The sequence below is a fragment of the Meriones unguiculatus genome, chromosome 2 (assembly GCF_030254825.1).
Source record: "Meriones unguiculatus strain TT.TT164.6M chromosome 2, Bangor_MerUng_6.1, whole genome shotgun sequence".
Classification (NCBI taxonomy): Eukaryota; Metazoa; Chordata; class Mammalia; order Rodentia; family Muridae; genus Meriones; species Meriones unguiculatus.
This window is the reverse complement of record NC_083350.1, coordinates 71551406-71576407: the sequence shown is the minus strand read 5'-3', so window position 1 is coordinate 71576407 and position 25002 is coordinate 71551406. Positions and strand designations below refer to the sequence as shown.

Sequence of the window (25002 nt, the reverse complement as noted above, 5' to 3'; positions counted from 1 at the left end):
GGCAGGTCAGTTGTCTGACCAGAGCAGAGAGAGAAGTTCATACCTGGGGATGATTTCTTCCAGCATCCTTTTGGCCACCACGGTGGCTATTTCTTTCTTTGTGCGGCAGGCGTCTACCATTCTGAAAAGGTGTCTGTAACAACTAACAAGTATTTATAACCATATTTACCAGGATTTACCTCAGTATAGCCTATTTCCCAATTTGTGCCAAGGCTTTGGCCTCAAACCCTGGTTCCAGTGATAGCTGAAGTTGTGCTTGAAGCATTAACAGCTTGGCAGGGAGGGCAGTGGGAAAGAGAGTTGCCATTCAGTTTTCCCATCCAGAAGATTTTATAATTAGTCCATCTGAGTAATTTCTTTACTTTAATCATTCCAAGGTAAGTGTTATTATGGATTCAATGAATTAGCCTCCAGGGTATGTCCTTTTTGGTGGCCCTGGGAGTGAATAATGTTCACTTTTGGGGGAAGCCACCAGGCTTCCAATAGTGCCAGAATCTTTTCTTTACTTTTAACTACTTTTCCTTCTGCTGTCAGGAGGCCTCGTTCCTTATAGACAGCCCCACATACAAGCACAGTGGCAAGGGCATATTTTTTGTCAGTGTTGATGTCGGTGATGGCCCCCTTCACCAGTTGAAGGGTTTTTGTGAAAGCTATTAATATTGCCCACTGGGCTGAGGTACCTGGTGCCAAGGTTTATGACCCGACAGTCTCCATAAGGCCCACCACTGCTGCCCCCATAAACCTGGGGCCGTCTGAAACAAAGCTGCTTCCACTGGTGAAGAGAATACGTTCTGCTTTATATGTTTAGCTGTGTCCTTGTTTTTGTCCATATATGGGTGGAATGGCTTATAAATGTCAGGTAATGGCAGGGCTGGAGCCCCTAACAGGGCCTGCTTGAGTCTCTGCGAGGCATCATCCATTTCAGGAGTGTAATTTATGTCATTCTCTTAACCTCATTGAATCTAGGCACCCACAATCTACAAAATCCTATTGGCCCCAAGAATTCCCTCACCTGTCTACAGTTTGTGGGGACAGTAATGGTCAGGCTTGTCTCCTTCTGGGTAGGGGACAACATTGGTTGCCACCCCCCAGATGGGTTACCTCTAATTGGCAGAGTTGGGCCTTCCTGGCTGATACTAGGTACCCCAGAGGACCGAGTTCTTATAGCATGTCTTGAGTAGCCTCCTGGCATGTCTCCAATGTTAGTGTTGTGATGAGAAGATTATCTACATACCAAAGGAGGCTTATCTGGGGTGGTTTCATCTATACTGACCCAGGTCCTCATGCACGACCTCATAGAAGATTTTCAGCAAATTTTTGAATCTTTGTGGAAGGCTGGTCCCATTGAAGGCTCTCTGTATCACGCCATTCAAAGGTGAAGAGAGTCTGGTTGACAGGCACCAGAGGCAGACTGAAGAAAGCTTCCTACAGGTCCAAGATGGTGCAGACTGTCCATGCAGTGGACAGGATACTCAGGAAGGTGTAGGGGTTTGGCACTGTGGGATTTAAGCCCTCTATCCATTTGTTGACTTCCCTGAGGTCCTGCACCAGTTGGTAGTCATTCAAGTAGAGCTTCCTCACAGACAAGAGGGAAGTGTTCCAGGCCAACTGACAGGTATCCAGGATGCCTGCCTCCCAAAGTCTATTGATGTGCAGGGTGATTCCTATTCTTGCCTCTCAGGGCACTGGATATTGCCTAATTCCGGTTGGGGTAGCCCCAGCTTTCAGCTGTGCAATGATTGGGGCTCTACATTGGGTCAGGCCCACAGTGTTAATTTCAGTCCAGACTTCAAGTATTTGCAGCCAGGAATTCATCCAGCGGGGAGTCCTCATTGGGGCAAGATGGCTGGGAGAACAACCTGTATTCTTCCTCCTATGCTAACATCAGGACAGAATGGGGCCAGTAAAGTCCATGACTTGCATTCCCTTTGGCTCAAAATAAAATTGAGCTCTCATTTTTAGTCAAGAGGTCTCACCGTAAAAGTGGGTAGGGGCACCCTCTGATCACCATGAATGAATGAGTTACCAATCCCATTCCTAAGCCCACTGTTTTTTGGGTAGACCATGAGTAGGCTTTAGTTCCTGTGGCCCCTTGGATTCAAATCTTTTTGTTAGACAGTGGTTCCATAGGTTGTTTTAACATTGAATGTTGAGCCCCTGTGTCCACCAGAAAGTCCATGGGCTTCCACTCCACCTTTAAGGTTACCCAGCTCATAGAGAGGTTTTGAGCCGCAATATCCTCAGTCATCAACCTCATCAATTCCCTCTATTTTGAGGATCCCGACTTTTCAAACCGACTTTTCTTAGGACGTTTATTTTTCCAGTGACCCATTTCCTTGCAGTATGCACATTGATCCTTCTGTAAAGGTTGGGGGGGTGAGTCATTCCTCGGCCCCTAGGCATCCCAAGGCCGCTGCCATAGGCTTACTTCTTCCTCATCCCCATGCCAGTGCTTGGAGTTTGTGTGGTTGGCCCCACTCAGCCAGGAGAATTTGGGCTAATACTAGAGTCTACCGGTCCCCCTCAGTCTCCTGGTTGTTGTAGACCTTTTCTGCTATGGCAACCAGTTCACTCCTGCTCTTACTGATAAACCCATCAAACCTTATGTATGCCGTGAATGGCTTGTATCACAAACGTCAAGTTGATCACAGACTGATGCTCTGGTGTCTCTGGGTCAATTTGTGTATAGGCCTCCAGGAACCTCGGTAGGTAGTTCAATGGGACTCATTTTTTTTCCCCGTACTATCTCAGTTGTCTTAGACAAATTTATGTGTTGCCTGGGGACCCTACCTGCAAGTGTATGGTGGTCCCAGTTCAGCTGGTCCAAAAGGAAAGCTGGTGTCTGTGCTCCAGGAACCAATTTCTGTGTGGCTCCTAATGTGCGCTCCCTCTCCTCAGCAGTAAAGAGGGTCTTCAAGAGTTACTGGTAATGGTCCCAAGTGGGCTGATGTGTCACCATTATAGAATCTATGAGCTCAAAAAGGTCTGAGGGTTTCTCAGAAAAATTATAGTTTTGGGCTCTCCAGTTATCCAAATCACTGGTGGAGAAGGGGGCATAGGTCTAAAATTGATAACCATCTTTACCTGGTGGGGCTGTGGGGAGCAAAGGCAAGGCTGTTGTGGAGTCTGGCCAATGACCATCACGTGATCACATGGGTAGGGGGCTCCACTGAGAGTCTGGAGACTCAGTCGTAGTCCCCCCTTTCCATGGAGATTCTGAAGATTCTCTGTCTCTCATTCTTCCTCTTTGCTTTCATCTTCGTCCCTTCTCCTTTCTCTGCTCCTGCCCCTTTCTCTCTCTCTCCATTTCTGCCTTTGCTTCTCCCTCTCTCTCAAGCCTCTGCCTGTCTTTCCTGGCACCCATCAGTGTCATGCTCCTCCCCTCCTTGATCTGGATCCAGGAAGGGGCTTGATATGGCGCATAGCAAGTTGGGTCCAACTCCTCCTCTTATGCTGACAGGAGGAAGATGGGTGGCCTCCTGTCTGGTTTCTCTCTCACTGGGAGGAGAGTCACCCAAAATGGGGGGAACAGGAATTTCAACCAGGAAAGAGGGCTCTCCACCAGATACTGCAAAGTGACTACAGGGCACCTGATCAGGGTGTCCCGGCTTCCCAAAGACGACCTCTTTGACCCAGTGAATTGTGGAGAGATGTAATGTTCCCTCCTCCAGCCATCCAACCTTAAAAGTTGACCATCCACTCTTGCAAAAAGAGGTTAACTTCTCAGGGCAAAGAAGCAGACTGTTATTTTCTGTTAGTCACCTGAATTCCTTAAAGTGAGATTGAATGAGGGCCAGAGGGGTTGTCTGTGCTTAGCCCATTTTGTTTTACTCCAGGAAGTAGAGCAATAATACATCAAGGATGACAGTAAGACAGACAATGACACCACAGACATTCCTGGGACTGTGGAAGCAAAAACCAAAGGCTGGGTTGGCTAGAGAAGAGCTCTGTTGCCTGCAGTATGAAAAAAATGACTGCTGGTTAGAATAGAAACAGAATGAGAATTTCCCTGTTCTCTCAGAAAAACCAGATGAGAACTACCCTGTTCTCTCAGAGAGGTGTTTAAAGCATCCTCTGAAACCGTGGGCAGGGGGAACTCCACTGTGTCTTTTGACACAGAGGGCCAATCAAATAGTCAGGCTAGAACCAGATACAAACCTGAATACAAACAGACCAGTATACAGATGAGTGCCTTTAGACTGAGACTCACCGAATCAGCAGGGAAATTGAAGGTTCCTTTACATGCTCTACTATTTGAGTAGGGGCTTTAGTGCATTCCTGGCCAATGCACTAGATGTTAGGATCCAGAACACACTGAAGAATGATTCCTAGGCTCAGGCATTATGCAAACAGCAAAGAGCATTTATTCTACAGAAATCCAACATGCATGGATCATCATTCAAGCAAAATGGTGACCCTGAGGAGAGCTCACAGGCTCAATTTAAGGCCAGTTGAGGAAATTCCCAGGATGATTAGGTCATCTTTATTCTGATTGGTGTAGGTTTGAAGCATGGGTACAGATACATTGGGGATTGGTTGAGGCCATGTCAGGAGCTAGTCATGGGTTAGGGGCTTGCTAAAGTGGCAGTTGATTAACTTTATTGCTCTCAGGCCAGATGTCTTGGCCAACTCTGATTGGTTGCCCATTGTCTGTGTTATTATTATTTTTTTCCCTGTAACTGAAATTTCTATTTCTGAGAAACAGAAACTCAGGCCTTTGGTAAGGAAATGAAGCCTGTCATGGAATTGGTCAGGCTAATTTAGCCAGGTTTTCTCATTTGTTACAGTGGCTGGCCATCCCTCTTATGCTTGACACAGTGCAGAGTGAACCAAACGTATGTTTATCTTTCTCATTTGGAAAGGACATATTCTAATGACAACAGAAATTTAAACATTTAAAAAATGTATTTATTTACTTTTAGGCCTGCATATACGTTTACTGTGTGTGTGAAATTTATAAAGAGAATGAAAGTGGGTGTTGGATCTTCTGGAATTGTAGTCACAGATAGTTGTGAGTTGCCATGTGTGTGCTGGTATTTAAACCCAGGTCCTCTATAAAAGCAATAGTGTGCCTAGTTGCCGAGCTGTCTTGCCAGCTCCAACAACAAAATTTGTATATCCATAGGAGGTAGTACAACAAGTAGATAATAAAGAAAAAAAAATAGAAAGAAATGGTTGCACTGACTCAAACAAGGTCTGATGTATGTCACTTGAAGCAAGGAAAATATTTGCCTTTCCTCACAGATCTGGTTGATTGTCTATGAAGAGATGAAAATTTAAAATAATCTAAAGAGACTCTTTGGGGAGTTATCACGACAGTAGTGCATAGCTGTCATATGTGTAGCGACATATAGAGGAGAGCATCGTGGATACCCAGGACACTTGAACTGAGGCATGGGAATGGAGGGAGGAAGGAGTACATGGATTTGAACAGATTAGCATAGAAGGGTAGGCTCTCGGGGGAAGAAGTGAGATGCCAGCAAGTGACTCAGCAATTCAGTGATATGAGGTGATGCTCTGTGGAACTCCCCATTGATTCCATTTTCTCAAGGCAGCATGTTTTGGAGGGAGCAACCCTTACATTCTAGCTCTGTGCTTATTTACACAAACCTTTGCTCAATCTCACTTGTTTTCTGAAATCTTCCTGAGTCTAGGTTTATCTGATGCCTAGATTGGTTCTAGGGCTAACTCAGGACAAAGAATCATTGCCTCTTTTCTAACAGGAGGCTGAGGTTTCACTGTGATTCATTCTGAGCCATAACCATTCTCAGTGTTATAATATACGTTATATTGTAAGCTGTCATGTGCTGTTTGAACTTGCTGAAAGGCTGTCTCTGGACATGGGGTTTCCCCCTTCCCCGCCTCGCCCAGTTTTAGATCCAGTTTCTCATAGTATCCCCTATAGTCCCCTTGTCTGAGGATGGGCTGCCCACTGTCTATAGATCTATGCCAGGCAAGGAAGAGAACACCAAACTATCCTAAAGTAAAACACTGTGCCCTTGAGAAGATGGTAGAAGACTCACCATTTCAGCAGATGTTGCTGTTGCTTATCCATTCATGATACAAAATTGCCTGCAGTGGGAGTAAGATGCGGAAAGTTCAACCATGGGAATCTCAGCCATGGAGAGAAAGCCCAACTGGGAACTCCAACTGACTTAGCTTCTCCATTCAAGTTCTAGAGGGTGCTGTAAGCACCCAAGCTAATGATGTTGTTTCTATATATTGCTACTTGTTTTTGTTATTCACATGATAGAGCATTTGCTCTGACCAGGACCCTCTTGGTCAAGAACTCCAGCTGGCTGCCTTAAAGGGTTTTCTCAGCTGGTTTCTACTGAGCAGCCAACTTAGTGTTGTGTTCCTCCTGCTTTTCTCTCTCTTTTCTCTCCTTGTTATATTCACTTACATTCACTCCTGCAATACCAAAAATAGGGCTATTGTAGATTATTCTTTATGTCACACAAGACAATTAGCTATCTGCCCATGTGGGGAAAGTTAGTGTGAACTTTCTCTTTGTTATTCTCTTTCTCCTTTGACCTTGAGTGTGCCTATTTAGAATTTCTCCTGAAGAAGAAAGAAAGTGTTTTTAGTAGACTAAGCTTGTTGCATGGACTCATTTACTCTTTCAAAAGTACTGTTTCCTGAGCAAGTGCAGTTTAAAAAAAATGCAGCAGATGCTAAAGATTCATTTCTTTCTAAATCGCGGAAAACTGTTGGCTTAACTCAGAAGTAATAAAAGGATAAGCTGACCTGAAATGCAATAAGTAGCTAAATACATGGCTCTTTACATTTATATTTAAAATAATCTCTTCTAGGTGTGGCGACTCATGCCTTTATTTCCAGAACTTGGGAGGCAGAAGCAGTCAGATCTCTGAGTTTGAGGCCAGCTTGATCTACGTATTTAGTCAGGACAGACAGCATTACATAGTGAAATCCTGTTTTAAAATATACTTTAAAATTATACTATGTATTTTTCACTTGTAGCTTTTCTGTATATCAAAGAAAGAAAAAGTGAAAATTTCTGTCTAAAAATAAGTTTGTTAGTGGGGCTTGATGGCTTCTTACCCAATTATCATTTGTGTCTCTTCTGACAGCTCACCTAACCACACTGTGCTTCAATTTCTTTTATTATATGTGGGAAGAAAAGGAGCTGCTTAGACCAGCATTGAAGCCAGATTGGCTGGAGGTACTAAGCAGATGGATGTACGGGAAGTTTTTAAAGCATGCCCAGTCACAGTAAATGTGGAAAATGTTCTATATAATGATATTGTTAATAATTATAATTGAGGAGAAATTGTCCTAGGATTAAACTGAGTTCACTTTGGTCTAAAGTCCCCAGGTGGGTAAAGTCTACTGATTAGTATTTTCTGAAATAGTAGAAGACACTGAGGATGTTGCCTGTAGGCAAGGCTTCTGCTGCTCCACACGCCAGAGAGGCCTAGGGCTGAAGATGCCCCAAGATGCCAAATGAGAGATCACAGCAGGAGGAGGCTTGCTACCACCCAGCCTATTTGTCCTCAGTTCTACTTACTCCTCCAGATATGCATCAAAGCTACCTTAACATTTAAAATTCTGTTTATCTGTATATATATATATATATATATATATATACATATATGTATACATATATGTATATATATATATATATATATATATGGCTCTTTGTCAAATACTATGTATTTAAAGGCTAGCACCTCTTTGAAGAATAAGTTCTCACAAAATGCAAGATTTTTCCCCCTTCCTTCTAATTATGAAGAGCAGCCAAGTAGTTCTTGAGTTGCTGGGGAATATTTTATAGACTGTGAAGTTAGAGAAGATAGCATGTGGCCTCACATTTCCACTGACTTAATGGGTATTTCCAAACACATAGGAGGAAATCAGAAAATTGGGTGTTTTGTACTTATATATCCTGCTAAAGGCTGTGGCAGTCTCTGGGGCAATCACATAATTATGCCTATGCGTTGGTGGTTTCCAGGTTAAGTACTTGTGGCTTTTAGATTTATTGTCAACTTGATATCTTAATAGGAATTCCAGCCGGGAACAGCAGAATGAAGAGTCCTGTGACCCAAGCTATTGCCCAGTGTTAAAGCAAATAGGTACTTGTGGGTTCATCAGAGGGTGTGTAATCACACCTCATGTACAGCAGGAAGGCTGGACACCTGTAAGGGGAGTCTGGACTAGTTCTATTGCTTTTACATGCATGTAATTATGTCTGCCTAGTACTGCACCCAAATGGATTTATGTCCACAAGCAGATACAACGAATGTGAACTTGAGCTGGCCCGCAAAGGAAGACAGTTGAGGGTGGATGAATGAAGCAGATACTTAAATATAACAACAGAGCTAGGATGGCGGCTGGCTTCTTTGGGTCTGACGTAGAGCCATAGAAAGAAGAGGGTATACAGCAGGTTGTTATTCAGAGAGAAAAAGTCAGACCTGGGCTGTTGAATGCACAGCTGTGCAGGGGGTCAATCACAGAGTCTGTTTGAGAAAGGAGCAAAATGTGACCTGTGATTATGTGCATAGAAAGGGTCAGAAAACAAGTAAGTGGAGCTGTCCCCACTTATCCATGTTAAGAATGGCCCCACACTTCCCAGTGAAGAAGGCACAGGGAATACCCAACTCCATGTAGCATACCGTTTTTCTATTCATACGAAACCTATGAAGAAGTTTTAATTTATAAATTATATGCATATATATGCATATATATATATGTGTGTGTGTGTTACCATTGTTTCTTACTTCCACTTAGGAATGCCTTTGAGAAACAGCCTTTGTAACAGGTCCTGAATAAAATGAGCTCTGTGTGGTTCAAGAAGAACCTTTCAGGTCTCTGTAATGTTTATCTTTTTTCTCTCCAGAAAAAAAGATAATTTTAAGGTCGCTAAGTTAGTAGGAATCCACTCTATCCAGTACAGCATCATTTTAATTTCTATAATTTAGATTACTAGGCTTAAGTGTATGGTCTAGAGGCACAAGGAAATGGGGTGGAAAAGTAGTAAAAGGTTGGTGTGGAATGTTTAATACTTTTGATGACTTGGCCCGCTGCAGTTTACCCTCTCCTGTGAGATATGGAGGAGATAGGGTGGGTGTGTGTACAGAGTGAAGCAATTCATGAATACTCAGCCATGAAATGGAAAATCAAAATGAGACACGTATGAGTATAAGAATCTTGGTCTATTAATATTCAAATATTAAGACACAGTTTCCTTTGCAAGACATAGTTGAATATTTACTGATCAAGTATAATGGCTTAGGAAGAGAAACATATTTAAGAAAGGCATTTAAACAGGATTTGATTGACCTGTGGTTTGCTTAAGTTAGGGTAGTAGTTAACTAATTAAAAGGCACTTCTCATCTGAATGTGCCTTTAAATTTAAGATCCCTCGGAAAAATTTTTTAAAGGGTATTACAACTTTTCATACGAATGACACATGGTCCTGTTTTCCCAAGACTTTGATTTAATATTTGATTGCAATGGTATTTTGACTTTGTTAGTAGAGCGTGTTTTAACTCAAGAAGAAAATACCTTAATTTGCTTATTCATAAGCCTATTAAAAGCATTTCTAGGGGCTCTTGTTATATTTATTTTCTAGAACATAACCTGTCTTTGAAGTGGTATATTAGTTCTTAAAAAGTCATTCCCAAGCTGAATAATTAGACTGCAAACAAAAGCTATTCTTAGAGTGTATTCCACACAGAAAGCTACACACATGGTGCTTTGATTCAAATAATATTCTTATAAAACGTTGTTATTGCTAGAGGTCTATATTCAGAATGGCAGCTTTTGGTTTTGATGATTATTCCATACTGAAACAATTGCCCCTTTCCCAATTAAAGCAGAATTAAGAGCACATTTCTATCTGATGATGTTTAGAAATGAGGACCTACTTGGTTGTTCTCATTTTGTCTCTTCATGGAGGGCTCAAACTCCCCACCGTCCACAAAAAAATCAATCCCCTGAAGTTTTTCCTAGAAGAGAAAGGTGGCTTTTGTTGTTTTGATCTTAGTATGTTGTGCATTTTTTACTGGCTGTTAAATTAAAAAAAGCCACGACTTCATCTGTTTTTCTGCTCTATTCTCATGCTGTAAATCACAGAATGCCTCCAGATCAATAGTAAAATGCCTATGCCCAAACACTTAAAAATGGATTTATCATTCCAGTGGATAGGAAGATTCAGGGCATAAGAAAAGTATCCAATCATTTGATGTATTTTCCACAGACTGCTAAGAATAGATTCATGCATGTTAGATGATGAGTGCCAAGATTTGGATGCATAATTCTCACCATTTTGACCCCCTTATTTTACATGCAAGAGGCTTTCTTGGTTAATGTAACAGCTGGCTAGGTTATTGCTTCCACAGTATAAGCCACGATGCCAAAACAGCTCTTTTCCCATTTAAAAGCACATCAAGTTGTTTACATGTCTCCTTGAGATGATTTTTTCAATAACTTTGAGCCAATTGCTGTCATACTCTTTGGTTAAAAAAACAAAAAAACAAAAACATAAAAACTTCATTCAATCAAGACTTCACTTAGTTAAATTTCCCCCATACAGAGAATTGTAGAAAAATTACAGTAGCTGATTTGAGGCCATCATCATTAAGCCAATGTGGGGCTTTAGAAAATGAATGCAAATTACAAATGTGGAGCAGTGTAATTAAACATCAAATAGTCCAAGTGATAAAAGTCATAGAGGAGCTGTCTCTCAGCTCTACTCAGGTCCTTTAAATACTGCCTAACCACTTGAGTACTGGTTCTTTCATCAGAGGAGTGCCTATCCTTAAAGTTTGGAAATTTCAGCTCTTTTGGAGCACCAATCACATGTAAAAAGTAATTGGCATCTTCTTCTAATGTTTCAAACTTCCCTACAAAGTCGTAGTTGATCAAACATGGATAACAGAGTTTGCTGATCTTTTCCCAGTGAATATCCATTCCCACTGGACGGTGATTATCCAGTAAGTAGTGGACGAATTCTTTGAATTGGACTCCGGATCCATTATTTAATGCTTGTGTGTTGGCATTTGGTCGGTATTTCTTTATGATTGCCTTTCCAAACACTGGATGGTAGTAGCTATTGGGATGCTCAAATTTATCCCGAAATGCTGACACTAATCTTTCCATGGGATCTCGAACAAACACAGCTTTGGAATAGGTATTCAAACGCGTGTATATGCCCTTCAAGTCAAAACTAGCCAGTGTTTTCAAATGCTTCCCATAGTGTACAGCCTCATGGGAGATATTGTATGCAGAGGAAGCCAACCCATTTAGGACCATCAGAATTCTTTTCCAATTAGAACAGCCAGCCTTTGGTACTTCACAGTACAGGACTCGGTGCTTGTCTTCCACGTAGATTCTGGATACTATACTGTAAAGATTGGCTTGAGGATCATTTATTCCACCATATTTCTTGCAAAACTCATGAAGGAAGGACCTACGTTTCTCCTGGATTGCATATGCCTTCTTCCACTTATTGTCTTGGACTGAACTTTTGTTTAAGGGCCGAGTGACCAGTGGCCAATCCATCTTGATGGGCTGCTGAAAAACTCGAGGCTTAGCACCTTGAGGAATTTCTATTGAGGTATCTGTTGATGATCCAGGAGCTTGATCCTCCCTTTGTGAATGGCTATTCTTCTTTAAAATCTTACTCCCCAGGTTGAGCAGATTTTCCCCTTTTTTCTTTAGATCCTCAGGCATGTGAATGTAGGAGTTCTGTTAAAACAGTAAGAAGACATGTTGGACACACAGTCACAAGTATGTAGAACTTAGCATATTTGTTTTCATATCTACAGAGAGGAGTACATTTACTCTAAGTTACCAGAAACAATTCAGCAAGGCATGCTGAATATACATTTTGTAGTAAGGTTTTTCACAGAAAACTTAACAATAGAAATCAAAACAACAACAACAACAACAACAACAAAGCAATCTACAGATTCAATGCAATGCCCATCAAATTACCAACACAATTCTTTACAGACCTGGAAAGAAAAATTCTCAACTTCATATGGAATAACAGGAAACCCAGGATTGCTAAAACAATCCTCTACAATAAAAGATCTTCTGGAGATATCTCCATCCCTGATCTTAAGTTGTACTATAGAGCAACAGTTTTAAAAACTGCATGGTACTGGCATAGAAACAGAATGGTGGATCAATGGAACCGAACAGAGGACCCAGAAATACACCCACACACTTATGGACACCTGATATTTGACAAAGACGCCAAAACCATACAATGGAAAAAAGATAGCATCTTCAACAAAACTCTTAATGACATTGGTTTTTACTCTGAGAAAGCTAAGAAGCTGGTGGAGGGCTCTGAACAGAGAGTGGGCAAGATCTCACTTACACTTGGAAAAGATAGCTGATAAATATTTAGGGTCTTCAGCATGTTATTGGGAAAGCCAACAAATACGTGATGTACAGAAAGGGTAAAGTACAGCACTACCAGAGGACAGTGGAGGAAATGAGGAGTCTTTCTTAGATTTATCATTTATATTCTCTATGTCTAGGATGATCTATAGTTGATGGTAGTTGTCCTCAAAGTTTGTGGATGAATAGATAATAATTATCTTTGGTCTTCAAAGATAATTAGGAATTTTCTACCAATTGAGTAAAAGATCAGGGAAATGAGTACTGGAGTCACTTTTCAGGTACAGTGGGCCATCACTAGCTTAAATATAAGATGACCAACAGTTTGTGAATAATTTCCAATCACCATAAACCAGCTTGTGTAGCTCATAAAAGAACTGTCTCAACTCATCTGCCTTGTTAAGCCAACTAGTTGATGTCTCAACTCTAAAGCTATTTATCTGCTCTCTTTTTTTCCAGAGATTGCCAGGATTCTTCAAAGCCCCAAATCCTGCTTTGTTCTGATCAATGATTTATGGACCACAAAGTTGTCATCAATTATATATGAATTTTCTGTAGGTTTGAAAGATCACAGAATTGTTGGTAGATGTGCATGAGAAATACTTCACATAGGGCTATAACAAGCAACTGAGCATTGGTGGTGCATGCCTTTAATCCCAGCACTCAGGGATGCAGAGGCAGACAAAACTCCAAGAGTTCGAGGCCATCCTGGTCTACAGAGCAAGTTCCAGGATAGCCAAGGGTACACAGAGAAAGCCTGTGCAAAAAACAAACAAACAAACAAACAAACAAACAAACACACACACACTGTTTCAAGCTGCTGTTATTATTTATATTACTAATACTTCTATTATTACTGTAAATAGATTAATATTATTATTAGCTATAATTAAAATTATAACCATTGTTACTTCAGAAAAAGTAGTAATATTATTTTATGGTAAAATGGTATTAAACCATGATAAAATGAATTTCAACTTTTTTCAGTTATTCATTATTATCTACACTGAGGTTTGTGTGTCTTTGTATGCAACCTAATGACACACTTTTTGCGCCTCACCTGAAAATAAACTGAAAATAAACTGAAACAAACCCAAAATCCATGTTCTGCTAGACCTCCTTCATGGTCATCACATTCACCTCCCAGCTTCAGGGAATTCTAGAATGTTTGTTTCTTAGTTTTTAGTTTTTTCTTACTGAAATCCTATATCCTGCTCACTTTTCTCTGTCCCAAGTAAGTGAAACATCAGCGTCTGAATCTAAGCATCTGCTGGGCCAAGACACAGGGGCGATTTCCCAGAGTCTTGTCCACTTTGGTTCCAGGCCAGCTCCCAGAGAGACATGTTTGTGAAACATGTTTTGTGAAAGTCTCTTCATCTTTCTCTTGCCACTGATCTGTGCTTCATGTCTTGAAAACTCTGGCTTCTAATTCATATGTTGCACCTTTATTTCTGTTCTTAGCACTACATGTAGCAATCACCATGCAGTAAACTCAGCTCCGTAACCCCTTCATCTTCAACAGAAGACTGCTCCTCTTCACATACGTGAATCATGCTTGAGCCACCTTCATTATGTCTCAGACCACCGTTGCCTAACTATCCATTGTTGTTCACCATTGTGCAATGCTTTGGTGACTTGAACTATATTTTCTGGCTTCTGGAAGATCACACATCTGGTTTGTCATCATTTAATTCTCAGTAAGTCTCTATCTAGTGACATTTTTCCTCGTAACTCCCTCTAAGCCTTGCTCGTTGTGATGCTTCTCTCACTGAACTCTGCTGCTTTTCTTCGTAGCATCTATAACCATGTGAAATGATTTGATGTCTATGGTTTCTCTTTTTATCCCATCCCACCTCAACATATTAGAATATTACCACAGAGGCCTTAATTCCTTGTTCTCTGTGGTTCAATGAAAAGATAATTACTGAATTAATAAATATGGTGATGACTTAATGGTGATTTTTAAGCAATTATCTTATGGTCTTATTTAAAAATATAGTGCTTATCAACAGGTCAAAGTTGACTTAGGTAAATAATTGACTGCTCCTTGTAAGGCATCAAAAATCTATGCTCAAGCAAATCTTTGGCAGCAGAGAAAACAAAATAGTCACAGAAAGAGCCATTTCTGTTATAGTGGGTATGGGACGCAGAACTCTGCCTTTCAAATCATATGGTCCAATGTCACTTAGAGTTGTTTTGGAGCCTCAGCATGGCTTCTCAGCATTCTGGGTCCCCAGGCCTTATTATGGACACTTATGAAAGAGACTCTCTGTGGGTGGGGCTTCCAACTGCAATTGACACAAGCCCTCCTGGAGTTCCATAGGCAGTTGTGACATTTGGTGACCACACAACTTCTCTAACAAAGAGTTCAGAAAATAAAGTGGTCTGAAGATTTTCTTTCCTTCCTTCTTCTGGGGAAGAATATTCTGTGGTGGACTTGAATCCTTTAAAGAAGAGACAGAACTCAAATGTAAGGTCAGATGTCACATCGGTCTGTGAGGGAAACAGATACAATACTTCCTGTTTATTCGCTCTCCCTTGTTAGATATCTGTCTTCACCAAGCAGCTTTCAAGTGACTGGTTCAATATGAAAGAAAGGCTCACCACGCAGTCAGGGTTAGACTTCTGACTATTGATAGATTTTTCTCCCCATGTCAACCAATTTCTTTTATTTGATCAAATTGAGGTATAGAAAAAGGACTCATCTTGCCTGGCTTTCAGATCTTTCCCAGAACCTTTCACATCAGTCTATTTACTCTATAAAAGCTTTTATCAGCAATTGGTGGCCTTTCTCTGCCACCATTCCACTTAGATCTGATTCTTCTTTTCAGGATTGAGAGAATACATGTACATATACATATTACATTAATATAATACTGATATTAAAGTTAATAGCATGTTATATTTGAGGCTTATATAGATGATTTTCCCAACTCCATCTCCCTAATGACACCAACAATAACAGGAATAAGAAAAAAGTGAAATCTAAAGTCTGCTCTTCCTTTGAATACAGCAAATCCTTATAAAGCTACATGGTCCCTCCCAAGCTCTTTTCTATTTTGAGTTGGTCTTGCTGCTTTCTGATCATTCATTCACACAATCTAGATCCCTTTTAATAATCCAAAAGGAAAGTGACTATTTTGCAACAGTCTGCGTCTTTTAAATTTTACCGCCTTTCTTTTTAGCCAGTGACTTATTATTCGTTTGTTGGGTGTTCTGTAGTGTCTCTCCAACTAGACTTGTTGAAATGATTTCCAAATTAGTCTCCATCAAGTACTTTCTCTTTCACCCTCTGATAGGTTAGACTGACCGTGCTAGACACAATCTAGAGTCCTGCTCTCAGGAGGCATCAATAGATTTCGGTGGCTGGGCCACTTCCTCATCACTCTTTATATCTCCCTTGACACTGGCTTCCCTCTACTTTTTTTCTTCCCCACTTTCAGCCTCTCTTCCATTCTCTCCTCTTTCTAGGATATCCAAGGTCTTCTAGATTAATACAACAATCTTAGATTCTTAGTGAAAACCACCCCAACCTCATCCTCTAGCAAGGGCGCCACTTCCTTCAAAGATGGCGGTAAGAATCAGTCAATGCTATTAGACATTGTTAAACTGAAGATGGTTTTTCAACTACAGATTAGTTGTGCAACATGTGTGTAGTTCATCATAAATGTCTTTAACGAACTAACATTACAAACTTATATTAAAGACATTACTACAGATAATAACAGCTAGTATTCAAGTAAGTTAATCAGTAAAAATTCTGGAATGTTAAGTAATGTCACACTGAATTTGAAATTTTTCATCATTATTTGTTCAAGGATACCTCCTCTGGGACCATACTTCATTGCTCCCATCAAAGTCACTGGGAGCCTTATAAACATCAGGTGTGTTCTAGATGCCAAGGATGACACGGCTAAAAATCTGTGGTCCTTTGAGGAAGCCAACATTTAATTAGGATGAAAATGACTAGATTAAGAAAATGTGTGATAATTGCCACAATGAAGGGATGCACCAGACATTTGGCTAGCAGTGAAAATGATGCTTAATATATCTGAAGGAATTTGGTGGGGGACAAACTTTGCAAATAAAGTGATAGCTCAGATGAATCTGGGATGCCAACTGATGAGGAGGCCACACATGTGGGGGAATGTGTGAACTGAAACCAAGAGTCAACCAGAGGTCCAGATTCTGGTGACAGGAACAAGCAGGCAGTACTTGAACTTGCATACATGGCCTGGGAAGGCATGAGCTCATGTAAATGGTCTGGGACAGTTTGACCTATGCAAATGGCCTGTACTTTACAGTATTGCTAGTGGGAATTTTCTTTTTAATGTCTGTGTGTGTGTGTGTGTGTGTGTGTGTCTGTCTGTCTGTCTGTCTGTCTGTCTCTCTGCGTGTGTGTTAACTCCTGTGAGTACACATGCTTTGCATAATACTTGCCTGGTGCTCAGAGGAAAACCATGGTGTTAGGCCTTAGGTGCCTTCCACCATGTGTTTGAGCCAGTCTCTCATTGACCTAGAACTTTGACAAGTAGACCAGGCTAGCCCACAAGCTTCCAGGGGTTCTCTTGTCTCTGCCTCCCATCTTGCCATCTCTGGGATTGCAGGTGGTTGCTGGTACATCCACCCTCCCATGCTGGGGACCAGACCTGGCTCCTCTGCCAGAGAATCACGGTGCTGTTAAGCACTGAGCCATCTGTCTAGCCCCAGGATTCATGAGGTAGAGGACTATGGTGATTCTAATAGGAATAAGTCATTGAGTTAAGAAGTTAAAAATGGATTTAATTAGACAAACTTAGGAGCCCGGTAAAAGAACTACAAAGAATGACTGCCGTTTCCCTGAAGACAAGTTGATGTAATAGTATAGAAAGGCACAAGTGTGAGGTCTCATAACCTTTAGTTTCAAATCTCTTGAGTTTGGAGTGCCTCTGAGGGAGCTGGAGGAAACATGGATATATAGCTCTGAGCTGTTGGCTGTTGAACATGCTGGCTGAGTTTGTGGGCATTGAGGCATGATGGGAAGCACAGTAGTGCCAAACTCTCCTGTGTGCTGTACCCCCAATGGATACTACCATGGATAATTTTTCACGTTTATTTTGCATATGAAGAAATGTAATACTGGGGCTGGAGAGATGCCTTTGTTCTTACAGAGAACCTAGGTCTAGTTCCCAGCATAAACATATCAGCTCAAAACTGTTCTCAAATCTAGGTTCAGGGATCAGACATCTTCTGCTCTCTGCAGGCACTCAGGCACTCATATGGTGCAATACACACGTGGAGGCACTCAAACGGTTAAAAATATAAACTGGAGTCATCTTGCAGTAACTCGCCAAGATGACAAGCACAAATGGAAAGAGGAGGGGCACTGGCTACATGTTCTCCAGGCCTTTTAGGAAACATGGAGTTGTGAGCTTACAAAAGGATGATACTGCAGACATCAAGGGAACTGGCACTGTTCAAAAAGGAATGCCCCATAAGTCTCACCACAGCAAAACCAGATATCTACAATGTCACCCAGCATGCTGTGTGTAAACAAGCAGGTTAAGGGCAAGATTCTCGCCAAGAGAATTAATGTTCAGATTGAGAACATCAAGCTCTCTAAGAGCAGAGACAACTTCCTGAAGTGTGTGAAAAACAACAACAAACCAAATCCCCAAAAACAACCAGAGGAAAAAAGAAGCCAAAGAGAAGGGCACCTGGGTTCTCTGAAGCATCAGCCTATGATCTCCAGAGAAGCACACTTTGTGAGGACTAATGAAAAGGAGCCTGCTGAAGATACTTGATAAGCTAGGGTCAGATGGAAGGGGAGGAGGACCTCCCCTAGCAGTGAACTAGGAAAGGGGCAGGGAGGAGATGAGGGAGGGAAGGTGGGATTGGGAGGGAATGAGGAAGGGGGCAATGGCTGAGATACAAAGTAAATAACCTGTGATTAATATAAAAAATAAAAATAAATAAAAAAAGGAGCCTGAGCTGTGTAGCCCATTCCATAGAAATCCATGGCCTAGTGTACAAAGAGAAATAAAGGACCTACACTGTAAAGTGTTTATCTTAAAGATAAACAGTTACATTTAAATAAAGAAATAGAGTTTTAAAAAATGGAACTTCATTAAAACATACAACTTACTAGAAGAGACAATTCATAGTCCTGTTTTCCCTGGCATAGAGACTTCCTGTTCCTATTGTAAGTACAGGCGAGGAGGACCTAGAACAGTCACTGCATGAGAACTCCACCTGGATAAGAGTCAATGTGTGTGTGTGGGGAAGGGTCTAGACTGCAAATAATTGGGTTGTCAGGCAAATAAGTGTTTTCTTTTCTGGCGTACTTTCTTAAAGAGACAGAGGATTCTCTTACTGTATTAAATGAGTCAGATGGCATTATGGTTCAAGTTTATATCAGAGATGCACTCCCAAAAGGGCTGAGATGGAGCATCATAAGAAGCAATCCATGAGCATCTGTAGGACTTGGTCTAGGGCCATTTGTAAGCTATAAGGACACATCGGGATTCCCAGCATCTCTGGACAAGGACAAGTGTTCTACAGAAGGCAGAGCATAGCACCTTGCCTGGACCATGAATAGGCTTCTCCTTTTCCCCCTGGGACTTAGTCTATCTAATGAATGGAAAGAGCAGTGGTAACTATGTCCTAAGTGCAGAGTATAAACAGAATACTTGTAAAAAGTGCCTGGCACATAGTATGTGACAGTATCATCATTGTCTTTAAGGATGGTTCATTTGCTTTGTTTACTAAAAAGTGCTGGGTTTGTTTGTTTATTTTAGTGTGTGTGTGCGTGTGTGTAGTGTGCAGACATATATGAGTGTATTGATATCTACCCCAAAGCTTGCAGAGATTAGAGAAGAATGTTGGTTGCTTTGCTCCATTGTTCTCCTCCTTATTCCTTTGAGGCAGGATCTCTCACTGAAGATGGAAGGTTGCTGGTGGCCAGCAAGCTCCAGTAACCCTTCTGTTTCAGTGCCCACAACTGTGGGCTTACAAAAGTGCATGGACATGCCCAGTTTTTTTTATCTGGGTACTTGAAATTTGAGCCCAGGCCCTCAGGCTTCTGCAGAAACTGCTTTTACTGACTGAGCCACCTCTCTAACTCTTGTTTGTTTCTTATAAAGCTGACATTTAGCACTGATGGTAAATATGCTCATTGCAAATTTGTGCTTATGGTGCCATTTTAAGAGTGTTTTAGATACTGTAGTTATGTTGAAGATAGGGGCTTGATGGTCAATGAATACATTTAGTGATGAATACTAATTGGTAAACAGATGTCAACCTCCTCCCTTTCATATCATTTAGCATTTTAATTCATTTAATTTAATGGTACCTTTTGTGACTTGTCTTGGTTGTCAACATGCATCTGGTCTTCTTACCAGAAAGAAGGCTTAAATGCCTGTAGCTGGTAAGATGGGTATCAGTAGGACTGGGTGGGATGCAAGGGATCCACCCCTTTGTAGGGATGCAGATCAAATCCTCACCTCCTTACACCACAGGTTCTCCTCTTTCTTACAATTCGATTTCAAGGCTGGGCAGGTGGGAGGGATCAGTGGGTAAAGGCACTTGCTGCTAAGCCTGTTGCCTTGAGTTTCACCCCTGGGACTCTGGGAGAAGAAAAAGAACTGCAAAATTTCCTCTTATCTTTACCTGTTAGCCTTGGCATGTGTGTATTTACACACGCACACAACTGGATAAATAATGTGTAAAAATTGTAAAATGTGAGGCAGTTGATTCTAGTTTGGAGGCAAGCTAGCGCTTCTGGAAGAATTCATGTGCCATACAAGCTCATTTCTATTTCCTGTCTTCTGTCCTCTCTCAAGTGCTCTCTATTTTGCTTGCCTAGTTAGTAGGACAAGAGAGGACCTAGCTGATTGAATCCCAGTATCAGTTTGACGGGGAAAGCCACATATTCGCATTCCTGATAGACGAAGGGCCGGATACCGAGATTTTTAACTAACTTGCTTGAGTGAACACAGCGACTGCTGGAGCTATGCCTCACCGCATTTCACTGTGTGTGGCTTGTTTTCAGCTCACCCCAAATCAAGCAATCTATTCTTTGTTGGATATTTATTAAATGAACTGGTATAACGAGAGCGTCAGAAGCAAGGCTGTTAAAGGGGAAGCAAGCATCAGGAATGCAGATCTCAGAGTCAGGCAGAGGTGGAGCTTGTTGTGGCGTTCCTCGTCAGGTAACCATGGTTAACCTTTTCTGTTTTTTAAAACCTCATTTTCCTTGTGTATACAATGCAGGTGGCTGGCATCTAGCTTGCTGGGTATTTAGATTACAGGAAATGAAGGCAGAGATTGCTTAACATAAAGTCTGTTCTCTGTAAATGTCACACACTTTTATTGATTTAGCAATGAATATTTACTTATTGAGCAACTTCAAGGTGACAAGCATTTTCAATGTAAATATTAATTTTTTTCTCTGCTGTCTTCCTCTCCTCCCCTTTTCTTCACTCTTAACTGCATAGTAGGTGAGAACTGGATAGCAAAATTAAGAATATATATATATATGTTTATATATATATACAAAACATCTATATCTCCCTGAATACACACATATATATTTTATGTATAATATATATATATATTATATATATATATACACACACACATATCTATATATCTATATATCTATATCTATCTATCTATCTATCTATCTATCTATATATAGATATATCAATGAAGAGGGCTGGAAGACAAGAAAATGATAGAGATAATCAAAGACAAGTATAGGAAGAAAAAGCATAAGCAAAAGAATGGGCCTGGGAAAGAAAAATGAACAGTTGCTGGAGGATAAGGAAGACACTAGTGAACTTCAGGCCTTTCTATTTTATGATCTTCAAAATGTCTAAGCTGGTTAAACACCAGTTAACACTGTTGTTTCTCTAGGAAGGGCCTTCAAGTTGATCCATTAAACTGGTGTGTAATGATCTCTGGCACTGAGGGTGGAAATTATGATTTTTATCTGCCAGTCTTTTCCATTTGAGATTGAATCCTCCCACACCACCTCTGTCTCTTGAAGCAGAAAGAGATTAAAATATGAGGCTTGAGTCTATAACAGTATGAACAGCACAGGTTAAGCTATACTCAGAACAGGACTGCTCTTTTTTTTAAGACTACACAAAAGTAAAAGAATAATGTGTGACCTTAACCTATGTAAGCAGATATGCTTCTCCAAACAAGCTTAAATCACATTTAAACGTTCCTCATTCTATCATCCTTCTAACCTTTGTAGGAAAAAAAAATGAAGCTATTCTTTTTGGTTTTAAATTTACAGATTATCAGGATAGACTTGTGTAATCATGAGCCCAAAGTTGCTCTATAGAGGCAATAAGAATTCAGAAGCACAGCTCCACTCTCTCATTCCTACCCATGCAACACAGTAGATCATCAAAGTACAACTTAAGTGAAGTATGTAGTAGACTATAACCCCATTATGCTGAGCTACAAGACAGATATGTAAAAATGTTTCAGTGGAGAGTCTATCTTACAGCACCAACTTTGTACAAGAGGCCTGTGGGCTGCTGTAGAGGAATTTTAATTCAGAACATGGCTGCTCTGGCAAGAGATCACATGCAAAGGCCTTCTAGGGCTGTGTGATCTGGCTGGAATACAACCATGCCTTTAATCCAGGAGACTGAGGCAAGCAGATCTCAGTTCAAGGCCAGCCTGGAATAGAGGAAGTTTCAAGTAAAGAAAAGCTTAGGTCCAGGCATGGTGGTACATGCCTTTAATCCCACACAATGAAGATAAAGTTACTTTGTAGAAGGAAGGACCCTTGTTTGAAAGTGATGCCTAATTGAGTGGCAGAAAAGGTGATGAATCAGAGAAAAAGTTCACAGAATAGGATATGCTCAACTCTCACAAGAAGAAAGCAGAAAGAGAAGCTACTTAAGGGGTAATCCAGAGAGAGGAGGCAGTTTTTCCTGGGACAGTAATAGAGAGGCAGGTTTATCTCAGGTGAAGACCAAATGAGCCAGAGAATGAGAAGGAGCTAGAAGAATAGAACAGATTACTTGATTGCATGAGTTAGTTTGAGGCCAAGCAGAGCAATTTGGAGGCCAAGAAAAAAAAAAGCCAGATTACATAAGTGAGCTGCGAGAGGAGTTTGAGCCAGAACAACTGAATTGAACCAACCAGCCTAGAGTTCAGAAAGAACAAGAAAGGGTGAGCTTATTAAACAGCGAGTCTCAGAGACTGAAAACATTCTAGGCCTAGGTTGTATGCTAGAGAGTCTAGAAGCTTCTAGGACTAGGCCTAGGTTAGCAGAGTGAGGCAGTCAGCCTCTGAAAGAGCAATTACTTCAGGAGAATATATGTTCGTTTTACAGGCTGCATTATCAGAGGCTATGCTAAAAGAAATCCTCACTCCTTTGACAACTCTAGGTGGCAGGAAAAGAAAACTTTTTACAGAATTAATTAGATAATTTCAGTCAGAAATTACAGAGCATAGTGTGTGACACAGGAAGTTCTCCAAAATGTCAGTGCATCCTGTCTCTACGTCTTTCTTTTCCGGTCTCCTCTCACCCGTCATGCTGCTACTCAGCTTCAGAGTGACATCACTCTGGCAATAGTCTCTACACACAAATCCAGTGTCCAAGGTGGTTGAGATTCCATTAGAAGTGAGTACTTGACCTAGGACAGTTATCTGTAGATCCCCAGGACCCAGTGAAGGGGCTCAGTGGAAGACGCTGCCCAGATGGGTGAAGACAAGCAGCAGGATTAATTAGTGTATCTCTCTCGTGAGCCTAGAAAATAAGAGTAGGCAGGACAGGTTATGGGAAAGAAGGGAGCAGGGAGTGGAAGAGAGAAAAAGGGGGAGGAGGGATTAAGATAAGGGGGGAGATGAACTGTTAACCTAAGAATGTTCAATCCTTGGAAGCAGCGTAAGCTGTGGTGGTCACATAATCTACCACCTAGAGGCACTTCAGCTATGAGCAGGTGATGCCAAGTATGAGGGTGGCAGGCCACTGCAAAAACACATTCCGTTGGTCTTATTTGGTTAAGTCTCTCCTAGCCCCAGATCAGATTCTCCTGGGTCAGCACCTTTGAGTGACACACATGTCCCTCTGGCTGGTGTCATCCCTGCTCAGCTTAACTTGGGGCAACCTCCCCAGGCCACAGCTGAGAGCAGGCAGCTCATACTTTGTTGTGTTACTATGGGTCTCCTGGACTCTGAGCCAGGAAAACTGCTGCCTACAGCACTAGAACCTGCCACGGGGATCCTGAGGCTATGCTGTAAGGATTACTTTCCAGGATTTCAGTCTGAGAATCCTGTGAGGAAAAAATTTAAGGCCAAATCTAGTGGTGAAGCAAGATAGAGAGGCACAAAAGGAGTAGGAGAGAGTATAAAGAGCCCAGAATGATGCATTGAAACGTGAAAGAGCAGTGATCAAATGGGCACTTGCAAACACACACACACACACACACACACAACCTCAAGCATCCAGATACATTTTATTAATTTCATTTTGGATGATTGTTTCATTATTTCTATGTTTTAATGCTTCTAAAGGGTTCCAAAATGTATTATGTCCTAGAGGCAAGTACACTTGATCCCACATAGACATGAAATGGTCATCAGAAACAGCTATGGCCACAGACGTGGCCTCTCTTTCTGTGCCTGCCTTTTTTTTTTTTCTTCTTTTTTCAAAACCAATCCTAGTTTTTCGGCCTCAAGGCAAGAGTCCTCAGCTTTATTCCCCAGAGCTCGTAGAAGATGAGTCTCGCCAAGCCTGGGGGAATCTTTCTTCTGCTAATTAGAGAGTGCAATTGGCAGGCAGGAAGGAGCCTTGGGCTTCATGCTAACCTTTTCTGCTACCCCCTTTAGGCAGAGTTCAAGACTCACCATTGCAGCCCCACCCCATCCCTATCCCCCTGCTTGCTCCAAAGCTACTTGAGCAATGCTAAACTTGCCCACAGCCAGTAGCTTGACAGCTGTCAAAGCAGCTGGCCACCAGCAGGGGCTGCTGCTGACATCCATCACAATCATCTTTCATATCAAGACACTGATGATAAAGTTTCTAAGTAAGTACTAAAGACACATTTATTATAAAGCAAGAGACACAGTTCTTGAAAGTTCCTGCAGACATTGTAGCTTCACCAGCATTCCTCTCTACAGTTCTGTCATTGTCAGGAGCAAACATATCTTTAGATACTTGCTCGGAAGGAATATCACAGCTTTTCAATTCTAACTACTCCCCACATAAGGAAAACAAATTGTGTAACCCCAGTAAACAAACTGGTTCACCAAGATGGGTTTGGAAGGAAGCTTTTCTTTGTTCTATTATTGCCTTCCCTGTCTGGGGTGAACAGGTATTTTTGTGCATTTCCCCAGAAAAGTGACACAAAAGTTGGATAACAAGAAATGAATGCTCTAATAAAAACCTTAAATGCTTTGGCATGGCAAGGTGCTAGGCGCTTGGTCCTGGAGATCTGTGGTGGAAGCTGGCCATACCTATCCTCTTGTATCCTAGTCCATACTGCGATCATCTGCTCAGCCTTTGCTCTAGCCTCAGAACAATGACCCCGGCTTCATTCATCTTTAGCTCTTCTTTGCCTCCCTGTTACTGTTAGATCCATGTAAGGTGGCCATGGGGTGGGTGAGGCTTTCGCTCATCCATGG

General features: G+C 41.4%; 1 protein-coding gene, 1 long non-coding RNA gene and 1 pseudogene across 3 annotated transcripts in view; 2 read left to right on the top strand and 1 right to left on the bottom strand.

The window, feature by feature from the left end:
- LOC132652378 (uncharacterized) overlaps positions 1 to 25002 on the top strand; it is an 84741-nt gene that overhangs the window by 46951 nt on the left and 12788 nt on the right. The gene's annotated exons all lie outside the window — the stretch shown is intronic.
- Chst9 (carbohydrate sulfotransferase 9) overlaps positions 7688 to 25002 on the bottom strand; it is a 270592-nt gene continuing 253277 nt past the window's right edge. For both annotated transcript variants that reach the window (XM_060377647.1, XM_060377648.1), the window contains one exon: positions 7688 to 11709. In XM_060377647.1, the coding sequence (XP_060233630.1) occupies positions 10636 to 11709 (1074 nt within the window). In that variant the 3' untranslated portion in view covers positions 7688 to 10635. The remainder of the gene's footprint in view (positions 11710 to 25002) is intronic.
- LOC132652243 (large ribosomal subunit protein eL21-like) lies at positions 15941 to 18155 on the top strand (annotated as a pseudogene).